Source organism: Caloenas nicobarica, chromosome 7 (genome assembly GCF_036013445.1).
Source record: "Caloenas nicobarica isolate bCalNic1 chromosome 7, bCalNic1.hap1, whole genome shotgun sequence".
In the NCBI taxonomy this organism is placed as follows: domain Eukaryota; kingdom Metazoa; phylum Chordata; class Aves; order Columbiformes; family Columbidae; genus Caloenas; species Caloenas nicobarica.
In genome coordinates this window covers 4,034,439-4,055,139 of record NC_088251.1, presented here as the reverse complement: position 1 = coordinate 4,055,139, position 20,701 = coordinate 4,034,439, and the positions used below count along the sequence as shown (strand labels likewise).

Sequence of the window (20,701 nt, the reverse complement as noted above, 5' to 3'; positions counted from 1 at the left end):
TGCAAAACCTGACCGTGAAAACTGAAGGGGAGTTTTGCTGTAAACACGAGCAGAGCCAGGATTTCCCCCATGTTGTTAAAAGCTCTCCCTCATTATTTAAGCTCTGGGTTAATGGTTGGTTGCTGCAGAGAGTGAGCAGAGGATCTCTTTGGAGATGCTGACTTTGGTGTTTCATTGAAAAGGTATTTTTGAGAAATGTCGTCTTTGGAGTTCTTGGAGATTTTTCTTTTGTACAGTGTTCTAGACTATTTTTTGAGAGTCCTTTCCATGTTTCACCGGAGGACTCCCCATTTTCTGACCATGTTGGCCTCACTCTTTGCAGACCCCACCTCATCCTAAGCATTTACTGGGCTCATTTGTTGACGTGGTGATTGCTGATGGCCACAAAGGTGTGAAGCTGTCCAGGATGTGTGCAGACTTCTGCTTTGGTCAGACCTTTCAGAAGTGGTAACTCTTGTTTTTCATCTAAAATTCCGAGAAGGAAGTTAAATTTGTAGTGTAGGAAAACGGAGTCTTTGCTTTCACCAAGCTGACCCGTGAGGGTGCTCGATGATCTGTGCAAATCGGGGATTAATGTTGATCGTGGATTCATTTCGTTGACCTTTAGGAAGAGAAAAGATAGATTCTTATTCAATGAATGTCTGCTTCCAGGCAGGTATGAATCACGGGGTTTTTTTCCTAAGAGTGGGCAGATAGGCTTTGCATTTAGAATAACATTTTTTTTTTAACCATGGCACACTCTGTTAAAGTTCGTTATATATCCAAATTACACTGCTTTGCTTTTTAACTACAGCTGAAACCGTGTTTTGAATAACAGATGTGGAATACTGTCATCCCACTGTCACACCAATTGTTCATTGTTCTGAGAAGGTCACATCATAATTCATTAACAATAATTATTCCCTGGGTACACCCTGCACTTCTTCACTCAATTGCTTCATTAACTTGTGAGTGAATCTCACATTCACTGCTCCAATCAATGAAGATATATTTATAACGTACAAGTGGATGCTATTAGTTACAATATATTAACTGCCTAATTTAAAATAGAAAAGCTATCTTTATGAAGGGCAATTAACCACTAAGTGTAATTGATAATTCACATACCTATGATTAGGAAAGACAAATAATAAGAAAGAAATGAATCACCTGAGCTATTGAAGAAGACACTGGCGTGCGGTTTTAATGGGTGGATGGGGCTCTCTGGGTCAGGACCAGATTTCTAAGAATCCTTTGGTGGAAAGTTCGTCATCGGGTGTGTTGCCTTGAGGTGACTTTGGTGTTTACACCGACCGATGGGGATCATCTTCCCTAGAAAAGGAACCCACCATGTTTTGTTGTCTTGAGAGTCGATGCAGGGGCTTTCCTAATAGGAAAGTCCTATTTCATCCTAATGTAAAGAAATGTAATAATATTTTAATATGAATTTATAAACATAGTCCCAAACTCACCTAGGTATCTAAACCTATATTAGCTTATGTCCTCAAAGATAATTTTGTACAAATTCTCACTAAAACTGACAAAAGTTAGGGATTTTAATACATTTGAGGAGCTGAGTGACAGCCCTTTTGGCAAATATATTTTAAAAAATTGTGGTACATTCTCAATGCTTCTGATTTTCCTTGGCCACTTGGAAATACCTTGGTTCTCCAAGTAGCTGCCAACTCATCCTTGAAGAAAAGACCTTTTTGTGACATCCCCAGTAGGTCACCCCAGCTTGGTTTGGGATCCACAGGAACCACGTCCTTGGCTCTGGGCACCTGGGACCATGTTCTTTTCCATTGAGAAGCCATTTGCCTGCAAACATTTATTAATGAATTGGTTGAAGCGCCGTATTTTTCAGGATTACCCACCCAGTAGCAGCACAGGTGTTTTATGAGAGATTAAGTGACAAATATAACTGCAGCCACCCCGATGTTGCTGCAAGCATCGTTGCAACTATCTGGCTTCTTACCTGCAGAAGTGCGAAGCCTCGCTGGTGCCTCCAACAGATCCCTGCAGCCCGTGATTGATGGGTGGAAAGGTGAAAATCCCAGTTAAAATGCTAATAACCAGCACTCATGGCTGTGCGGTGCCCTCAGGTCACGCGTGTCTACATCCATGGACCAGTTTAAAGAAAAGAAACTGGATTTGGGGGGGGGTTTGGTGTGCGGAGGGAGCGTGTGCGTGACCGACTGCGGTGTCTGGGGATGGTGGGCATCGCCTCTGCTGCCTCTTCAGCTTAGCTCTCTGTGCCAGAAGGACACCTACATGCTATAGAAAGGGCCCCACACATGAAAACTGCGTCTCTAGTGCCCATAATCAATATATCTTAGGTATATCTTCATCATGGTAAGGCATCCTGCCCCTGTTCTGGCATCTCCTCTTTGCGTTTTTATTGTACGTTACCCGACCTAGGCGTAGGACAGCAAAGCCGATACTCCTAACTCCTTTTCTACGCCCGCTTAACCCTCTGTTGCTTTTCCTCAACAGGATCAAAGCATCTGGCCTGAAGCTGCGGTTCTGCACTAACGAGACCCAAGCGACGCGGGAGGAGTTTGTGAAGAAGCTCCAGGGCTTGGGCTTTGACATCTCGGTGGCCGAAGTCACCGCCCCGGCCCCGGCAGCCTGTCGCATCTTGAAGGAGCGGAACCTGAGGCCGCACTTGCTCGTGCACGACGGTGGGACAACGCTGCAGCAGCTGCTGGGACATGGGGACACCCCAGAGAGACGTGGGCGTTTGCCACAGAGCACTGAATTCCCATAGCTTGTGGGGGGAAGAGCTCCCAGCTGTTGTTTTCCTACAGGGAAAAGCTTTTCCTTAGTCCCGAGACTCTAAAATATAGCAGGATCCAGGCAGGAGTAGAGGGGGTCTGAAGAACAGTTGATTCAGATCAGACTTGGATTCTTTTTTTAATTTTAATGTGTTGATGAACGAATGAAAGCAAACACACATCTGGGGGAAAACCGTCAGTTCCAATGGGATCTGAAATGGTAAGGGATTTGTGGATTTTATTTATTTTTTTTCCTCCTTCTGCAGATCTTGTCCCTGAATTTGCTGGGATCGATAAAACAAACCCAAACTGCGTGGTTATCGGAGATGCAGCAGAAAACTTCACCTATGCAAACCTGAATGAAGCTTTCCGAGTTCTCATTGGGATGGAGAAGCCTGTTTTGATCTCCCTTGGCAGAGGGTGAGTTAAGCACTGTTTATTTCTGTCTCTAGCCTCTATAGTTTTTAATTTTGCCCAGTATTTTTGTATGTAATGGAGGCCAGATATCAGTGTGGGCATTCACACCACCAACTTTTAAAAATTCTGTTTCAGGCAACAGTCAGCCAGCTTTCTTCTTCCAGCTTTGAATCCTGCCCACATTTGTAGTGGTTGAGACTTGATACTGGATGTGGCTAATGATCTATATGATGTAAATGATTCCTTTCTGTTTGAGTGGTACTTAAAGATACCGTGTCTGAAAGTTGGCATTAGCGTCTCTGCAGGTTGAACATACGTATGAAAATGTTATATATAAGGAGGCACTTTCATGCTGGTGGCTTGAGAATTGCTATACATGAGGAATAAGAAGCCAAGAGAGTTTTTAGTTGCTAATATGGAAACTGTATCATTTTATGGAAGTAGCTGCACTGCACAGACTCCACCTCAATTATGTTGGAGATGTCCGTAGATGTTCCTCAGATTGTGAGCAAAGTGCGGTGGCCAAGACCTAAGGGGAGAGCCCAAGGACGTATTGAGAAGTAGTTGGGCTGGTGTGTACGGCGAAGGCCTGCAAAAGCACCTGTGCTTTTGATCTGACAGATCAATTGCTTTGATAGTTTGAATATCAAAATATATTTTTAGTTATTCTCTGAACATTAAAGGTAAATTTTAACCTCCCGTGTTCACATGCAGGAGGTATCCTGCCAGGGAATTTGCATGTTTCCTTAAAACAATTCAGTTAGATGTATTTGGAGATTTTAAACAGGAGATTATTAATGTCAGTGCTGAATAATTACAAATCCCAATAGTCTTGAAGGAGTTATTCTTATGTATTGTGCAATATATGGGCTTTAAAAAGACTGTGTATGTTTAGCTTGAGGAAACTGTAGTGACAACTTTTTTCAGTGGTTCAACAGACCATAATGGGCACAAAAACCCTTCTTAGTTTGCGGGCTATTGATCCAGCTGGGTAGAACTTATCAGCGGGAAGGAGCAGTTAAATCCATTGTGTTGTACCTGACGCTTGTGCTCTGATCTGACAGCATGAGTGAAAAATCCTTACGGTTCCTCAGTTAGAAAGACAAGGAGAAAATGTTGAGCCAACAGCAGAATGGCTACTGTACATAAAATAACCAAGTTTTGCGTTAGGTAATGCCACCTTTCAAAATGAAATATAGAATCAACCTTTGTTCAAGATTTGCAACATGGTCAATGCAAAAATGCCTTTGTACCTTGTGTATTTAAAAGCATTTATTTCATTTGCCATTCATTGATGTAGACAGCTCTAAAACAGACCTGCTGTTATTTTTTTTAAGTGTTATAAATATAGATTTTGGGATATTCTGAACTCAGTTTTCACCATGAGCACATTTTTTTTAGCGACCGATGGTTTAAGTAACGTGAACATGAGTTCTGAATAAGTTACCCTGGTAGGTAAGTTCTCTGACTCAAAGAAGGGAGATTATAAATTGGATTAATTGTTCACCTAACTAGAGAAGCTTTGTTGGTGCAAAGGGCCATATATAAAATCCAGCTTCGTTTTTAACGTGCAGCATCGGTGTAATTGGGTGGACCTTAACACGGTGCCTACCTTGGGCAAGTAGGTTGATCTTGGTTGAAGTTTTAGTTCATTCCACAGAAACCCAAAGTGTCAGAGTCACTGAAGCAGAATGCCCTCCTCCTGAAAATGGAGTGATTTACATTTAGCATCTGTTTTGGGCTGAGAGTGGGAATTGGCTTTGTAATTTCTTCTGTCATGCCACTGTCAGAAAATTAAGCTGTTTACGCTAGGCTATAGAAGGTTAATGGCTGTTCTAGCAAAGGTCAAGTGGTCATTTTAAAGGGAGGCTGTGCTGAATAATCAAAAATGGCAGAAGGATAAGACATAAAACCGTATCTGACTGCTCATCCTTTTTTCCCTGTCATATAGAAACGTGTCTTTGCTCTGATCAGGAGAGCTTGGAAAACCTGCATTAGTGTGAATTGCTAGTCAAAAAAAAACCCACTGTGAAAATACTGATTTTGTGGTCTCCATAGCAAGTTTGGGGTCCCCTTGCAGGTGTCACAGCTGCTGGTTGGTGCCAGCCCTCCTCTCCTATCTGCCAAGGGATCTCCGTCTCTGATTAAAGGAGGAGCAAAGTAACTGCTGTTCTTCACTCCCTGTGATAAAACACAGGCCAAGTTCGTCCCTGATATGAGGGAGTTGAAATCCCTTTGAACCAGGGGAGTTGTGTCGCAGATGGGCGTCTGGTCCGAGATCTTTCCCCCAACGCTGCACGATACCCAGCCCGTCCTTTACTTGATTCCTGGCGTTAAATTGAGGCTCCAGAGTTTCTGATGACTTGACTTTTTGTTGCAGCCATATGGACATCTGTATAGGCACAGAAATAATAAAACGTGGTTTCTTTCTATTTAACTGCCGTTTCATTGGAACTTTATCACTTTCATTTCCAGACGCTACTATAAAGAAACCGATGGTCTGAAACTTGATGTTGGAGCATATATGAAGGCATTAGAGGTATTTTATAGCCTGCATTTTGCTTACTCGCTCTGTGCACCTTGTTAAAAGAGTAACTGGTATAAATATGGGTCATCTTCTGTAATTACTCACCTTGGCGGAGGAAGTTTCCACAGATTGCAAATCATTTGCTGCATTCTAAAGACGAGCAGATTCATTTTTTTTTTCCTGGCTTTGTTCATTTTTCCTGTATTTAAAATGTGAACCTTTAAAATGTGGTGCCATTATTGGAAGTGAGGCCCTTAAAAGAATGAGTCAGAAACGAAAAACCTGGAAAATTTTCTGCAAGAAAATCTGAAGGTCCATTTTATGTTTGGTGTAGCGCTGTTAACACAGCCCTTGCCCTCCACAGTTTACAGCAAAAGGCTCTTATTCAGCAGGATACTTTAGTGCAACCCTGGTTTTAAGCCTGATTAATTCTGTACACAACGGGAACCCAACCTAAGAGTGAGAGAAGGAGAGAATCATTATTATCCCTTTTATAGGCTTGCAGAGAGATTAAAAAAATACACTGTGAATACAGAGAATAAAACAAAGTAGGGTGATATACAAGCAGAAAAGACAGTGGATATAATGCATGCTTGCAGCACATTCATTTGTATCTATGTGAGTTTTGAGGAGAGTTTTCGCCTCCCAATTAAGTTCAGGCTTCTAGTTACCTAGGAATAAGGTAGAAACACTTTTTTTTTCAGCATAGCACTGATATTCAGTTGCAGGAAAATAAGTTTTCATTTCTGGCTGGTCACTTGAATCATTAAAAACGTGCCTGGTGGTTGAAGAAACCCTCAACATCTTTTAAGGCTTTTGATCATTTTGTGTGAAGGATATTTGCTGTTTCTTTAAGAGTGATGCTCTTACAAAAATGAGCAATACTGGACCCGAGTGTGAAGAATGTTCTCATGATGGAGAATGTAACAGGTTTGTAACTTGAGATTTTTTCAGGAGGACTTTCTCTCCTGCCAGAGAACATCAAACACTTATGTTACCCAAATTCTCTGATATGCGCCTTCACTCGCTATTCCATTGTGGTATTTAAGGGTAAAAATCAACAATCACATAATTTTTATACAATTGACTGGAGTTACAGAATTGGACAAATCCTTTTCTCACCAGCATTTTTGTGTGTCTCTCTTCTTTTTTTTTTTCCAGTATGCTTGTGATATTGAAGCTGAGGTAGTGGGAAAACCAGCAAAAATGTTTTTTGAGTCAGCCTTAGCAGAAATGGGAGTTCCACCACAGCAGGTAAGGTTCCTGATGCCGTGACCACTGGCTGTGCCACGTAGTTACACCCACTGCTGCTTTTTTTGTTGTGGTTTGCTGTCATTCATGGAAAGTTACAGAAGAAGTTGAAGGGAATGTGGTCAGGACAACATGGTAAACTCTGGGTGGATATGCAAATATTTATTTTCAGAGCCAGTGTGCAGAGAAATATTTGTGTTCACGATCTTCCTATGAGTTATTCAAACAAACAAACATGAAAAAGTGCTTCAGAGGGGAAAACCCTCATTTTTGCCCATTTTATCAAATCGTGCAAAGTAGACAAAAGTGGACTGGCAGCCAAGAGGGTAAATGCTGACCTGTTGAGTTCTTCTGCCCTGTGCGTACTTGTTACCCACCCGAAAGGCAGGACATTATTTTCTCTGGTTTTTGAGGGTTGTTTTTGACTGCCTGTTATTTCCCTTTTCATTCCCGTCTGTCTCTCATTGCTCTGACTCGTGCCATCCATTCCTCTACCCAATTTAGAGTCTTCCGCCCATCCCTCCATTCTCCACCGTGGTTTCTTCCACTTGTGTTGTGCTTTCTTATTTGCCTTCCTCCTAAACCATATAGTTCAAAACAACATGCACTTCTCTTGTGAAATTCCTTTATTTGGAGGGTAAAAAAAACACTACAAAAGAATAAAAGTTAGTTTTCCCAAGAAATTATGAAAGATGTGCCTCACAAGATGAGAGGTGCCCCAATGCCTGGCAGTCCCCGTGGTGACTGGAGGCTGCAGCATGGTGCAATTGCAGCCAAAATGTTATTTATGACCTTTAGTGTCACACTGCCTACCTTTTTTTAGCAAAAGGGAAAGGCAGAAGTGAAGTATTTTCTAATTTCAGTGAATGGGAAGCGCTGAGTGACCCCAAAACTCCTCCCGTGTTATCGGGTTCATTACGTTTTCCAGAAACACGCTGACTGTGTGACGCTCCCTGCTTGCTTAGTACAGCCCTTTTTTTCCCGTCTCTGTAGTTGTGCCCAGATCCTTTTTATTGATTTGTTGTTATGTCACACAGGACACGGGGATGAGTATGAGATGACTCACAGACAGCAGTGAATTACAACGTAATAATTCCATCAGGGGGGTTTGGTGACATTATAAACAACAGGAGTGAAGTTTGGGTGGCTTGTAGGTCCCCAGAGCCTGGAGGTGAAATTATGGCCCTGTAATTCAGTATGTGCTTGAGTTTTACTTTATTATTGAGCGGGGAGATGGAAAAGACCTAGTAGGCCATGTAATCCATCTTCTTCCCTGTGCAGGAGTGTTCCCTGCTCCACGTTTATTAGTGTTTTGTCCAGAGTAGTTTTCAGTGAGCCAAACAACTGGGGTTCTGTAAGTACTACAGGGACGGTGTTCACAGCGGGTAGATCTCATGGGCAGGCAGCTTGTTCGGAGATTTGTGGGGATGTTTCCTTTTTAAACTGTCTCTCCTTATTTCTCCTTCTACTCCAGGTAACAACCAAAATAATTGCTTGTCTTCCTGGATGTTTTCTCCCCCCAATTACCTGCAGACTTGTTGTCATTACAGTAGTTGTCTCTGAGTAAAACTGTGTGTTTAGGTCTCAGCAGCATCCTCTGGGATTCGGTCCCTCTGCCTCCCAACTCCCTGCCCTGCTCTTTTCTCTGCGCCCTTCGGCTTGTCGATATTTTCCCAGTCACAAGGTAGCTCAGCCTGAACACGGGATCCCAGGTACAGCCACGGCAATTATTCGATCCAACCATCAAACCAAAAATTCCATTTCAGACACAGAATGTCATTTGAGGAAGAAGTAGCTGGGAAAAAAGAGCAAAGAAAGAAACCAAAACTCACCGAGCTCAGCCCTTGGATACTGTTTGTCTAAATGAGATGCAGTAAGGTTTGTGTTTCCTTTCTGCTTGTATCAGAAACAAACAGTGTGCAGGAGTAGGAGGGAAAAGCTCTTTTTGGGGTTTTCTGTCCTTGTGTAGGGGCGTTGCCGTTTCCACAGGCAGGACGGTGTGGTTGTCCCCAGACGTTGTTTTTCACATTATGTCGACCCCGTGTCAGCCCCTGGCACCGAGGGAGACTGTTGTTACAGGGATGCGGCAGGACACCAGAACTCCTGTCTCAAAAACTTTGCTTCAGGGAACAAAATTGGATTTAATGCATCACCAAGCTGGCGAAAAATGGTTCCATAGGGTGAGCCTCAGTGAGTGGTTCCCATCGACTTCAGGAGGATTTGTACAGAAAAGTACAGAAAAGCCGTAATAGTCTCCAGCAGAGACTACTATTTATTCACTGCCAGGTATTCGTAGTGCTATTAGTGACTAACTTAATATTTTGACACAGACTCTTTTCTGCTTAGTTTCTAGTGTTGAATGCCATCAATTTGTTGTAGTCATATGTCTAGTTTTGCAGGTGTGATTTTTTTCATTCAGAAAGTTTTGAGATGGAGGGAGGTCGTCCCTAACCAAGGAGGAGCACAGCAGAACCACTGCATGACGGCACCAGTCGCTCTGTGCTTCCGACTATTTAAAAAATAGTCCGTGCTGCTGGAGTTAAAACCCCGATCATGATGCATATGCATAAGAGCAACGAATTAGAGCAGAGCAAACTACCAGAATTCTAACATATTTTCCTAACTTTTGAGCGCTTGACCTTGCAACTTTAATGTTCTTTTGAGAAGGATTTGCAGGTTGGTTTAGTTAGTCAGACATAATAACAAAAACTGAGTATATGCAGTTCAGTAAGTTCCTTAGTAATGCACTGTATCACGTTTTAATCTTTCTCCTGAATGAGCAATGCTTCCCTGCATTTGTAATGACATGACAAGGACTGGTTTTACTTGCCTTTATTTTTATAAAATGTTTGCCAATAATTTATTCCACCTGTGGAATGCATTTAATCCATACCATCATTAAACCATTGTAGGTGAGCTGTGCTTTTGAAAACATATTACAGTTTTCCTTCACCTGACTTTTAATGGAAAATACCTTTTTAATAAAGCTGTCTCACCACAGTAATGCTAGACAGTGGCAAATCTTAAATTTCTCAAGCTGCTTTAATCAATAAAGTTATCACCAGTCGTTTCCCTTGATAACTGCTTCTTACCGAGACCCTGACTTTGCCTTCTGCTGCCGAGATGTTTTCAACCTGCACTTAGAATAGGAGCAACTCCCTGAAGTCCAATTTTCATTTTAACCTTTCCTCAATTGCCTAGAAATAACAGATTGCCGGTATTACTTTAATAGATTGGAAATTTAAACCTCTTAGAGGTAACCAGACCTATCTTATGATTCAGTAATATGACAAAGAATAACACATCTTAAAGGTTACTGAAATGGCTAATTCATATGTTTTAAGGCAGCTGTAACAGCGGATGATTTTTACAGCTTTACAATAAAACCTAAATAATGTTAAGGTTCCGGTAGTTTTATATAACCATAAAAAAAGTTCTCTCTGTAGCAAATTGTCCTGCTTTAATGGGAGTTATGGCAGGTCATACCAGAGTGCATAAACTGCTGGTAGTTAAACCAATTCCCGTTTCTGCCACCTGCAAGTCTCAGGTGGGAATTAGTGACTCGTGAGAGCAGAGGGAGGTCACCCCAGACCTGCCACCGCGCCGGCGTCCCCTCTGAAGCGGCCAAGCCAAGTTTCAAGCTTTGGAAATCTGCCCTGGAGGTTTAACATATTTCTTTGTTCCACCTGCCTTGTTGTGCAGTTTCTCCCAGGTCAGAGGCCACGAGCGATGTGTTTGCTCAGGTAGTGGTTCCAAGACAGAAACATAATTAACAGTAATATGAGATCCTGAAGCTTAAGAGATTATCAGTTGGGCCAAGGAAAATAGGGACAGAAGTAGATGCCTCGTATTTCTTGTGTGAAGGGGTTTAATACATTGATCAAGATTTTGCATATAAGCTTTATTTCCTTATGTCTCTGGCACATTTAGCTTGATTAAGGTAATTAAGCTTGTAGCAAAAATCTGCTTAGGCGTAAATATATTTGACTCTAGAAACACTAACTGGGTTAAATATTCCGTTGAAGTTTGCACACTTCCTTCTCTGCACCTCTTCATTTGCATCTTCCATAAGCTCCAGCCTCCAAAGTACCACACCTGAGCTTGGCCTAGTAAAGACTGCACTGCAACATGGGCATGGCTGCGTAGGATGGAAATTGTCTTTCTGCCTCATTCATTATCTTACTCCAGGACAGGGAACAGTTCCTTTTCTGAATAAACATTTTTCTGTGGTTTTAGCGAATGCGGAAACTCCGTTTGCAGTCAAAAGATACGCGAGGTTCCCATTCACCACCCTACCAGCATCTCTGGAGGCTCATTAGTGTTGGCTGTTCCTGTGGGTAAGAGGAGTCAGTCATAAAATCATAGAATCATAGAATCATTTCAGTTGGAAGAGACCCTCAGGATCATCGAGTCCAACCATAACATAACTCTGGCACTAAAGCATGTTCCTGAGAACCTCGTCTAAACCCCTTTTAAGCCCCTCCAGGGATGGTGACTCCACCACTGCCCTGGGCAGCCTGTTCCAAGGCCCAACCACCAGTCCCCACCTCCACTCAGCTCTGGTTCTGTGGCCAGACACCACCAGTAAAATCGCTGACCGTGATGGGGATTCCTGTGCCACAGACGTTTCTCCAGCGGGGGTTATATTGTGCCTTCCTGCCCCCAAATTCTTGGAGATCACGTTCATCTCCATCATCATGCCGATCTGGGTTGAGTTTGATGGGGACTCGTCAAGAGCGGTGGCTTCGCTCAGCTTTGGCACACGTGGGTTTTATGTACTATGTGTGTACAACCACACGCACTGTCTCTCACCAGCCATAAGGTTTAGGAAAATATAAATTAATTCTTTGATGACTTATCGTAAAACCAGAGAGACTGTCTCACTGCATTTTTGCCCTTCTTTGTAGTAAATTTGTGGCAGATCTAAAAAAAGTAACTTCCGCGGAATAATAGAACAGATTAATGGTGTGATCCCTGTGTAAAATGTGAACACAAATGGGGATCTTTTAATTTGTGCTTTCAGTGGGTATGTGACCTTTCAGTTTTATATCTTTCTCTCTTTTCTTACCATATTGCAGTCAGGGAGGAAGTTAAAACCAGATTTGACAGGTAGAGTTTTTTTATTTCCCTCGACAGTGCACCTTTTGACCTCCATCTTCTTGCCAATGATTTTTTAAATCCTAAATGATTTGGGAATAATTGCTCCTCCTTTAGTGATTATTGCCCTTCACCGATAGTAAATCTGTGAAATCCCCGGGGGCTGGAGTACATTTTTGTATGCGTATGCTGCAAGCTGGCCTGGACAGGCATCGCTGCTCATCTGCAGCTGCACTTGCAGAGCTGCCGGGTATCTTGGGGGAAAACTTGCCCGGATGGGGTAAAATACAGCCCTGGCAAGCAAGCGAGTGCTCGGTGGGCTGCCCCACTCTGCCCGTTCCCTTTTTCAGAGGAAATTCAGGTTTAGAGTTTAGAGGAAACAGGACTGGAATTGCCTTTATTCCAGAAATCTCATCCTGAGGAAATGGTGTGTGGGTGGCAGAGGTCAGGTCTGCTCCTGGGGTCCCCCCTGCGGGCTCTTTGGGGTTCCACCCCACAGCCCTTCCCTGTCCCTCTCGGGGAGGCGTTGGAAGGAATTTTATAAGAAGAGAGGATTAGAAACTATTAAAGCCAGTGGTTGAGAATGATTAAACACCTCAAAGCAGCTTGGGGGGAAATTGGTAACGGTGGTTGGCTGGGAGTGCTGCTGCCAGGTTCTTTGCAGCTCTACACTAACAGTGGGATTATTTTGTTTTCCTCATCTGTGTATATGTGCTTTTATTCACTAAATGCTTAAAATTAGCCCATCATTTTCCCCCCATTTCTTGCTGGATTGCTTGTTTGGAAGGTGAATGATCTACAGGGGAAGGCATCCTACTAGGACCACACGCACTTCCATGAGCAGAGCGGATAAGGGAAATGGTCCAATAATGAGAGGAAAAAGACAGAGCCCTCCTACATCTGGTGGCTTTGAAGCGGTTTGTGAGCAGAGGGATGGAAAGGCAGACCTACCTGTCCCTAATTTGGCTGCTGCTCCGTCCCTACGGGCATGTTTTCCCCAGCTGTGACCCCTTTGTCACAAGTCCTTCCGTCTCTCTGCTCCTTAAAGCCGCTCTCAGGGCCTGGCCGCAGCAGTGACTCTTCTAGGCAGAACGAAGCAAGGGTGGATGTATATAAACTGCTTCAAAATGAACTACTTCAACGTGGAAGCGGGCAAATGAGCCTTGACTCGAAAGGGCATCCTATTATGTCCCATCTCTTGAGGGACGATGATCATCCCTCATGTGAACAGCATTTAAAAGCAACACAGAAGATAGACTGGGCTGGTAACTGTTATATATAATCTTGCACACGCACCTGGTGCGTTACGCAGAAGAGGGTTTGTTTTATTATCAGCTGAAGCCGTTCCAGAGATACATGTTCATAGCTCAGCTTGGTTCATGAACGCTCTCAGAAAATCTTCTGTTCAGCTGGGGCTTTAGGTGTATCCTGAGATTTTCTATACATGCTAGTTCATAAGAGGGAGAAGGTTCTCTTGTAATTAGATGATTAATAAAAATAGGTCTGGAGCTTTAGTATTTTTAGACTTCATTATGTATGATTTAGTCCTGCCCAGCAGATTGCTCACAGAGTGGGACCTGACGTGTGGGTGACGCAGAAGATGAGCTGGCTCTTGTGCATTGTGTGCTATGTGAAAATAAAGAGCTGCTTCCGTGGGAAGGCAAAGGAAGAAGAGAATTTTCTGTTAGGCAGAACTGGTAACCAGAATGGCACCTATAACACAGCCTTTCTAGTTATTTTTGTCCTTAAAGCTGCAGCCAGCTGGATGGAGGACTCAGCGTTCCCTTGGGATTGATCCTTCTGGAGAAGCCAGTCGCTGCTTCTGCCGCGTGCGCCTCATTCCATGACCTCTCTGACAATTTACCAGTTTTTCCACAGATGGAAAAATTCTGGATTTGCTTTCTGTGTGTGCCCAGTGGAGTCCCCAGCCACCACATATGGCAATCCCGGTCCCCTCCAAACGTGCCTTTTAACCCTCCAAGCCCTGTATGTGGGACAAGGACCTGTCATGACAGACCTTAGAATAAACTCAAACCGCACAAAATGTAAGAGCAATTTCTTTAGTAAGAAAAGAAATCTTTTCCGTAGTGACTCCGTGTATCTGATGTGCAGGTATGAAAATAATCAAAAGTACATGGAAGGAAGGGAAATTCAGGCAGGAATTTCCAGAGCGTTGCAAGGTGCCCTGGTTGTGAAAGCCTGACAGTTACATTAATGAAGTAGGAGGATAATTCAACAAGATAAAGAACAAGTGGTTAAAGGTACAACTAGTTAATATACTTTAGATGAAATTCAACTTTGATACAGAAGATGCAAAATCATGCTTTAAAATCTAATAGATAAAATAGATTATGGATTTTCGAAGCTGATGTGTTTCCCCAGTTTTAGGTGCTGCTTCTGTTTCCTTCAGAATAATCCAGAATGCTTTTGGAAGGTTGAAAGCTGATTTTTTGCTTATTAATGGAAGATCACTGTTTTGTGTATACACCGTTTTTTGTTGAAACTATAAAATGAAGCCCCTCCAACCATTTTTAAATTTGAAGATTAAAAGAAATGTAATAATTTTTTGATGCAGGATGATAAGCACGTGAAATTTTGTAGATGCAGCTGTCAATGAAAAAGATCCCGCAGTTGAGACACTTCAATTTAAAACATCTTTAACAAAGCGAGGAAGGCAATATGAGCGCTACATGGTTTCATCAGATGCTCAGACAAATCTTAGTACAACCAGAAGGTCTTTCCTCATTTATATTTTTAGGTAATCTACTCAATCGAGTTTATTACTATTTCCATAAACTTAAGCTGACCGTAACACAAACCATACCAGGCCTGGACCTATCGTCTCGCATCGTGCAAAACCAAATAAATTAGATTTTACTGTGATTTCCCAAATTTCTGTATCAACCTGAGAATGTGTTGGGATTAAGCTCTGTGAAGTTACACATCTCAGTGATCACAAGCTTAAGCTTTTGACTAGCTTTTAGAATACCTATTTTAAAGAAATTTTTTAAAAGTTAAGCTTAGTTTAAACTGTTTGGAGCATAACATATGTGGATTGATAGGAACAGAATAGGCCTAACTCTATAAAATTCGACGTTTTCTTTGAACTGTGTGCCGAATCACTTTGATTTTTGTGATGGATTACAAATTGTACTGATATATAGCGCACCAGTACATTGCTCGAGGAGCTATAGCATGAATTACATTCAAGGTAGGATGACTTTTAATCAATACGATGACAATATTATCTTGTTTAATTTGTCCGATGGCAGTATAAAACATCAAATCAAGCTGTTTGTTATGTCAAAGGAGCGTGACGTATGGTAGAAATACAATTCACTTGACGCCTTACAGCTTTTCTATATTTCATTGCTTTGACAGGCCATCATGATCGGGGATGATATTGTGAACGACGTCGGAGGCGCCCAGCAGTGCGGAATGAGAGCTCTGCAGGTGCGGACGGGCAAGTACAGGTCAGTGCCCCCCCTGCACCCCCACATTCCTTGGGGGCAAGCGTGGAAAGAGAGGAAATAACCATAGGTAATGATTTTTGTATTTACCTTTCTGCCAAACATGCTGCGTTCTAATTTTCATACTTAAACGGGGCTGGTAGGAAAGATGGGGACAGACTTTTTAGCAGGGACTGTTGCAGTAGGACAAGGGGTGATGGTTTTAAACTAAAAGAGATTCAGGCTGGACATGAAGAAGAAATTGTTGGCCCTGAGGGTGGTGAGAGCCTGGCCCAGGTTGGCCAGAGAGGTGGTGGCTGAACCATCCCTGGAGACATCCCAGGCCAGGCTGGACGGGGCTCTGAGCAACCTGAGCTGGTGCAGATGTCCCTGCTCATGGCAGGGGGGGCACTGGATGGGCTTGGAAGGTCCCTTCCAACCCAGACCATCCTGTGATTCTATCTGTCATTTAACATAATTTATATTTTTACAGTTTTTCTTGATTTTCAAACACTGAAGGATGCTTTTTTTTCGGGGAGGGATGCGGCAAGTGAGAATGGTGCTTGCTATAGGCTGAAAAGTTCTTTTGTTAGTTTTCAAGGCAATCTGTTGCTCAATTTTCCTTTTAGTTTCTATAAATTGATAAAATAACACCCGGCGCCTTAATTCTAAAGGACCAGTAGGTGGTGATTTCTGAGGGAAAAAAAGACAGATACAAGTGTATTGTAGTTAGGTAATTTTGCATCTTTAAGATACAACATCTCAAAGTCAGTTATCTTTCTGAATAACGCTCAGAAAATCCTAGTGATTAAAAAAGTGGGTGTATAGTTTATGCTGTTGGGATATTTGTCTGTAATCTGTGTAATCCCATTAACTTCCTAAAGGCGAAAATAAGGATTCAATGGTTTATTTTAACGGGATATTAATGGGATCACTTTGTGAATCCACATCTTAATGTCACCCAGATACGGGTGCCAGCGAAGGAGGTTTCTCTGCACACAGAGGTAAATTAGATGTTTGCTGCTGAACAAATACCTCCTGTGACATCCTTTGCCCATCAGAACATGTGCCACAGGTGATGCTGGATCCAAAGCGTTCAGGCAACTGCCATAAACTGTCTATACACACACACGTATAAATATGTATAATCATATGCCAGGAAAACATTTTCTTGTATCAAGTTTGAGTCATGATTTCACAGCTGAAAGGGAGTCATCAGCTGTTCTAGAGGGGGAAAAAAGATTGTTTTTCACTGTTATGTTTCCTGTTTGAGTGTGTGGATGCTGTTATGTGAAATCATACACCGTTGTATGGCAGTGAAATATGGATGAGTGTCTTGTGGTGCCAGTCCTGTTGTTAGCAGTTGTGAGTAAAATGAAAAAGCTCTTCTTCGCAAAGAGAGGTTGGGGATGTATATATTTTTAAGAATGACTGATTTAGTACACAAGGAAAACCAAACCACACAGTGAGTATTGAGAGAGATGGAGAAATAAAGTGAAGGAAAGCTGATGGGCAAGATAAATTAAAAATAACACAAAATGTAATTATTTTATGGCAGTTTAGATTAAAGTCTGATATAGAAGATGATGTATAGGTCATCTCTTTCACTGTATGGAAGTCCTCGGTGACACAGAGCTGTGTGCTGCATCCAAGTACCTCTGGATGGCACCGTTAGCACGTTCAGTATCAGCCACAGCTCTGGCACCTCCCCAGCATCTCAAGCTGTTTTTGCAAAAGTGTAAAGCACAAACGCTTCAGGGTTTTACTGCTGAGTGTGGAATTTCCACAGATTTCAGTTATGAGGGTCGTGCAGCTCGGGCCGTGGGTGATCACCCCAGTTGAGTTGTCTCTGTGTTGCTACAACCCTGAGCAGTTTTTTCCATTTGCACCGCAGTGGTGCCTCGCTTCGGCATGCCGAGCTGATTCAAGACCAAAAGAAGAATAACAGAGGAACTATCCTGAGGAATTGTTGCAGGTGCATTTCGCAACGTAGTGCTTGATGAGTGGGAATGATGTTATTTTCACAAGCTATACCAGCGAAGGCATTTTGCATGTCGTTCTGTAGGTCCGAGGGGTCCTGCTGTACCCCTCCGTCCTCACCTAAATGTTGTCCCCAACTGGCAGACGTTGTCACCACTGGTGCACGAGTGTGTATGGCGGCAGCTCTCCTTATTTCCATTTGTGTTGGCACAAGTCAGGGCAATAATGGAAAGGCGTTAGGAGTAAGATGTGTGTTTTGAGTTGATCCCAACCAGCATGATTCTCCAACGTGCATGAGTAGTTGGGCTGGCCAAGTGTGGCCTTTCTTTGGTGTAAAATCCAGATGGTCAGTCTGGTCTCCAGGTTTGTCCTTTCTCACTTTGTGCCATCTACAGGACAGATCAGATGATTGCTGCAGGCTCTTGTCTGCTGTTAGGTTTTCCAGCATTGGGGAATCTTGACGTTAATTCTGAAGTTTCTGTGCACGCCTGTGTGGAGGCCCTTTGTAACCAACATCTTTCCCATCTAGGGAAGAACATGTACTTGTCTTCCCGCACAGGGTATGTGCTAATTCCACTTGCAGCTAATTGGCCTTGACATCAAACTAATAATTTCCACAATAGCTATTGATTCTGCGATGCTGCGTAATATCCTCGTTCCTCTTTGTTGCGTGCAAGTTAGAGCAGAGAAGATTTACTTTGAGGCTTTCTCAACTGTCTCCCCATAAAATTGGAAATAGCTTTTCAGGTGTGTCAGTGGATCAAATTGCAGGTAGTTCTTGGCAAGGTGGGAGAATTACTTACTCCTTTCTCCTTGTTGTTCACAGGTCTTGATTTGTAAGTAAAGAACTTTCCATCACTGGTGAGCAGGGACATTCCTGGCAGTGGTACCCACTGCCCCTGCTCCGAAATGGTGGGTTCATCCCCTCTCAGTGCCCACGTGAGATTTTCTGGGTTTGATTGGGGATTTATCTCACTGCAATACCCCTGAGATATCTCATTACAGACATAAAGGACACCCCAGGGATGGAGGATAAAAGGATCGGGGCCCGCGAGAGCTGCCGTCTCTCTCCAGCTCTGCCACTGTTCTCCAGGAGAACTGGGTCAAGTTACTTCATGTTTCCCCACTTTATAATTATCCTCTGGGAATAATTATCCCGGCTTTCTTAATAAAGTGGTTTGTGATCTGTCCCTCTTATCTGATGGAACAAAACATGCAGAATTTGTTCAGATTTATAGGCAATTAGCTTGCCAGGAGAAAAATCCAGAAGTGATCGAGACAAAAGTTATAACAGAGAAAAGGTCTTTTAGGCCACCATTGTCAGCTGATTAGGGATTGAGAAAAACAGGGTGGATCTTTATAGTAACCTCCTAAATGAAATTATAAAATTATTCTATAAAAAATAGATAAATATAGATAAGTTTGCAGCTGTCACTGTAATAGTAAACAAAAGCTCATGACACCTTTTGTGAAGAAGTCATCACATCTTCCTGCTCTGCCGAGAAGCAGCATCCCTCCACCCTCATTTTCTTGCTCAGCTTGTCACTAACTACAGCCAAGATGAATGTTTTATTAGTTTATTCACATCTCGTGGGTCCTGGTGGAGCGTAGCAGAAGCGCGTAATGAGGACAAACAGGCAGAGACACTCCCTGTGTGCCGAAACAGAACCAGAGGCATTCTGGTAGCCTCACAGTCCTGATCATTAAGCCTGTTTCAAGTATTAAATTGAAAGACTCCCAGCCCATATTTACACTGTAAGAAGTTGTATTATAATTCCTGTTAGTTAATGTCTTAAGCAGTGTTTATTAAAACCTAGTGCCAGCAAGTTGCTTTTCATTTTAGTGTGATAGCTGATCGCAGTCAATCCTAAGGCATAGGCTTATTCACCATTTATTGCATATTCAAATCACAGTTTTCTCTGTCCCTGTGAGGATCTTCACATGTGTTGATCCATTTCTTGACCACAATTTGGTTACCATAATCTTTGAATCAGCTTTGTAAAGGAAGGTCAGAGTAAATACTGCAGTGCCTTAGCGTAAACACACCCGTCTGACAACAGCCTTAAATTTTCCTGGTATGTTCAAAGGTCTAGGCACAGAAATTACAGTTTTAGTATCTGGTGCTTTAGGAATGAGTGGCCTGTGAGAAGGATTAAGTTTATGCTGCTGTAGTATGCTGTTATAATCCGTTCAGCCATCCACTTTTCAGTGTAGGGTGTAGCCAATTCCAATGCAAAATAACGAATTGCATTGGAAATACGTTATTGTTGAACTGCTAGTGGTGACCTTGGCAAACAGAAGATTTTACCCTCTGAGTCTAAAGGATCATCTTTTGTGTGCCTTGAGTATTTCTGTTTCTTTAAGTGAACATAACCGAGTGTTTACTTTCCTGTAAAGTTAGTTTGATATTAGAAATACCAGTTGGACTAGATGATTGTTGTAGGTCTCTTCCAACTGAATTATTCTATTCTATTCTAATTCTATTCTATTCTATTCTAATTCTATTCTATTCTATTCTATTCTATTCTATTCTATTCTATTCTATTCTATTCTATTCTATTCTATTCTATTCTATTCTATTCTATTCTATTCTATTCTATTCTATTCTATCCTGTTCTGTTCTGTTCTATCCTGTTCTGTTCTATCCTGTTCTGTTCTGTTCTATCCATTCCGTTCCATTCCATTCCGTTCCGTTCCATTCCATTCCATTCCATTCTAAATTCAGATGATACCTGAGCTAAAGCACAACTGAATGTAGAAAAGGGGAACAGAGAGTTCTGCTGCATTACAGCTGATGTGTAAATTTAATTATCTTCAGTCTAAAGGAGAAATGGGGGAGTTGTTTGTTTGTTCTTTAATTAGCAGGTTAATTTATTTGTTGGTACCATAATAAACCTCAAGGAAGCAGAGTGTGCTCCAGACATAGCCATGGTGGGTGCCATACAAACGCTTGTATGCTGTTCTGAAAAAAGTAGTGTGAATATCAGCAAAGAGGTCAGTCTGTGATGGGAGTAATGGCAAGGATAAATAAGGGAGGAATGTATCAGGCCAGTGAGGAAATGCAATATTACCCAGCAGTCTTGCCAGTTCTGCTCTCTACCTGTCCAAGGACAGACTTTTCCTTAGCAGTCCTGCTCTGCTCAGCTGCCACATCTGAAACACTTGGGAAAGGAAGCAATTTGCATTTTGCAAATCAAGGTGGTAGTGACCGCGTCAGCCTGTGCTGC

General features: G+C 42.4%; 1 protein-coding gene across 1 annotated transcript in view; it reads left to right on the top strand.

Moving 5' to 3' along the window:
- LHPP (phospholysine phosphohistidine inorganic pyrophosphate phosphatase) overlaps nucleotides 1–20,701 on the top strand; it is a 77,286-nt gene that overhangs the window by 9,444 nt on the left and 47,141 nt on the right. The window contains exons 2-6 of the mRNA XM_065639159.1: nucleotides 2,473–2,660; nucleotides 3,020–3,173; nucleotides 5,646–5,709; nucleotides 6,859–6,951; nucleotides 15,427–15,518. Coding sequence (XP_065495231.1) covers nucleotides 2,473–2,660; nucleotides 3,020–3,173; nucleotides 5,646–5,709; nucleotides 6,859–6,951; nucleotides 15,427–15,518 — 591 coding nt within the window. The remainder of the gene's footprint in view (nucleotides 1–2,472; nucleotides 2,661–3,019; nucleotides 3,174–5,645; nucleotides 5,710–6,858; nucleotides 6,952–15,426; nucleotides 15,519–20,701) is intronic.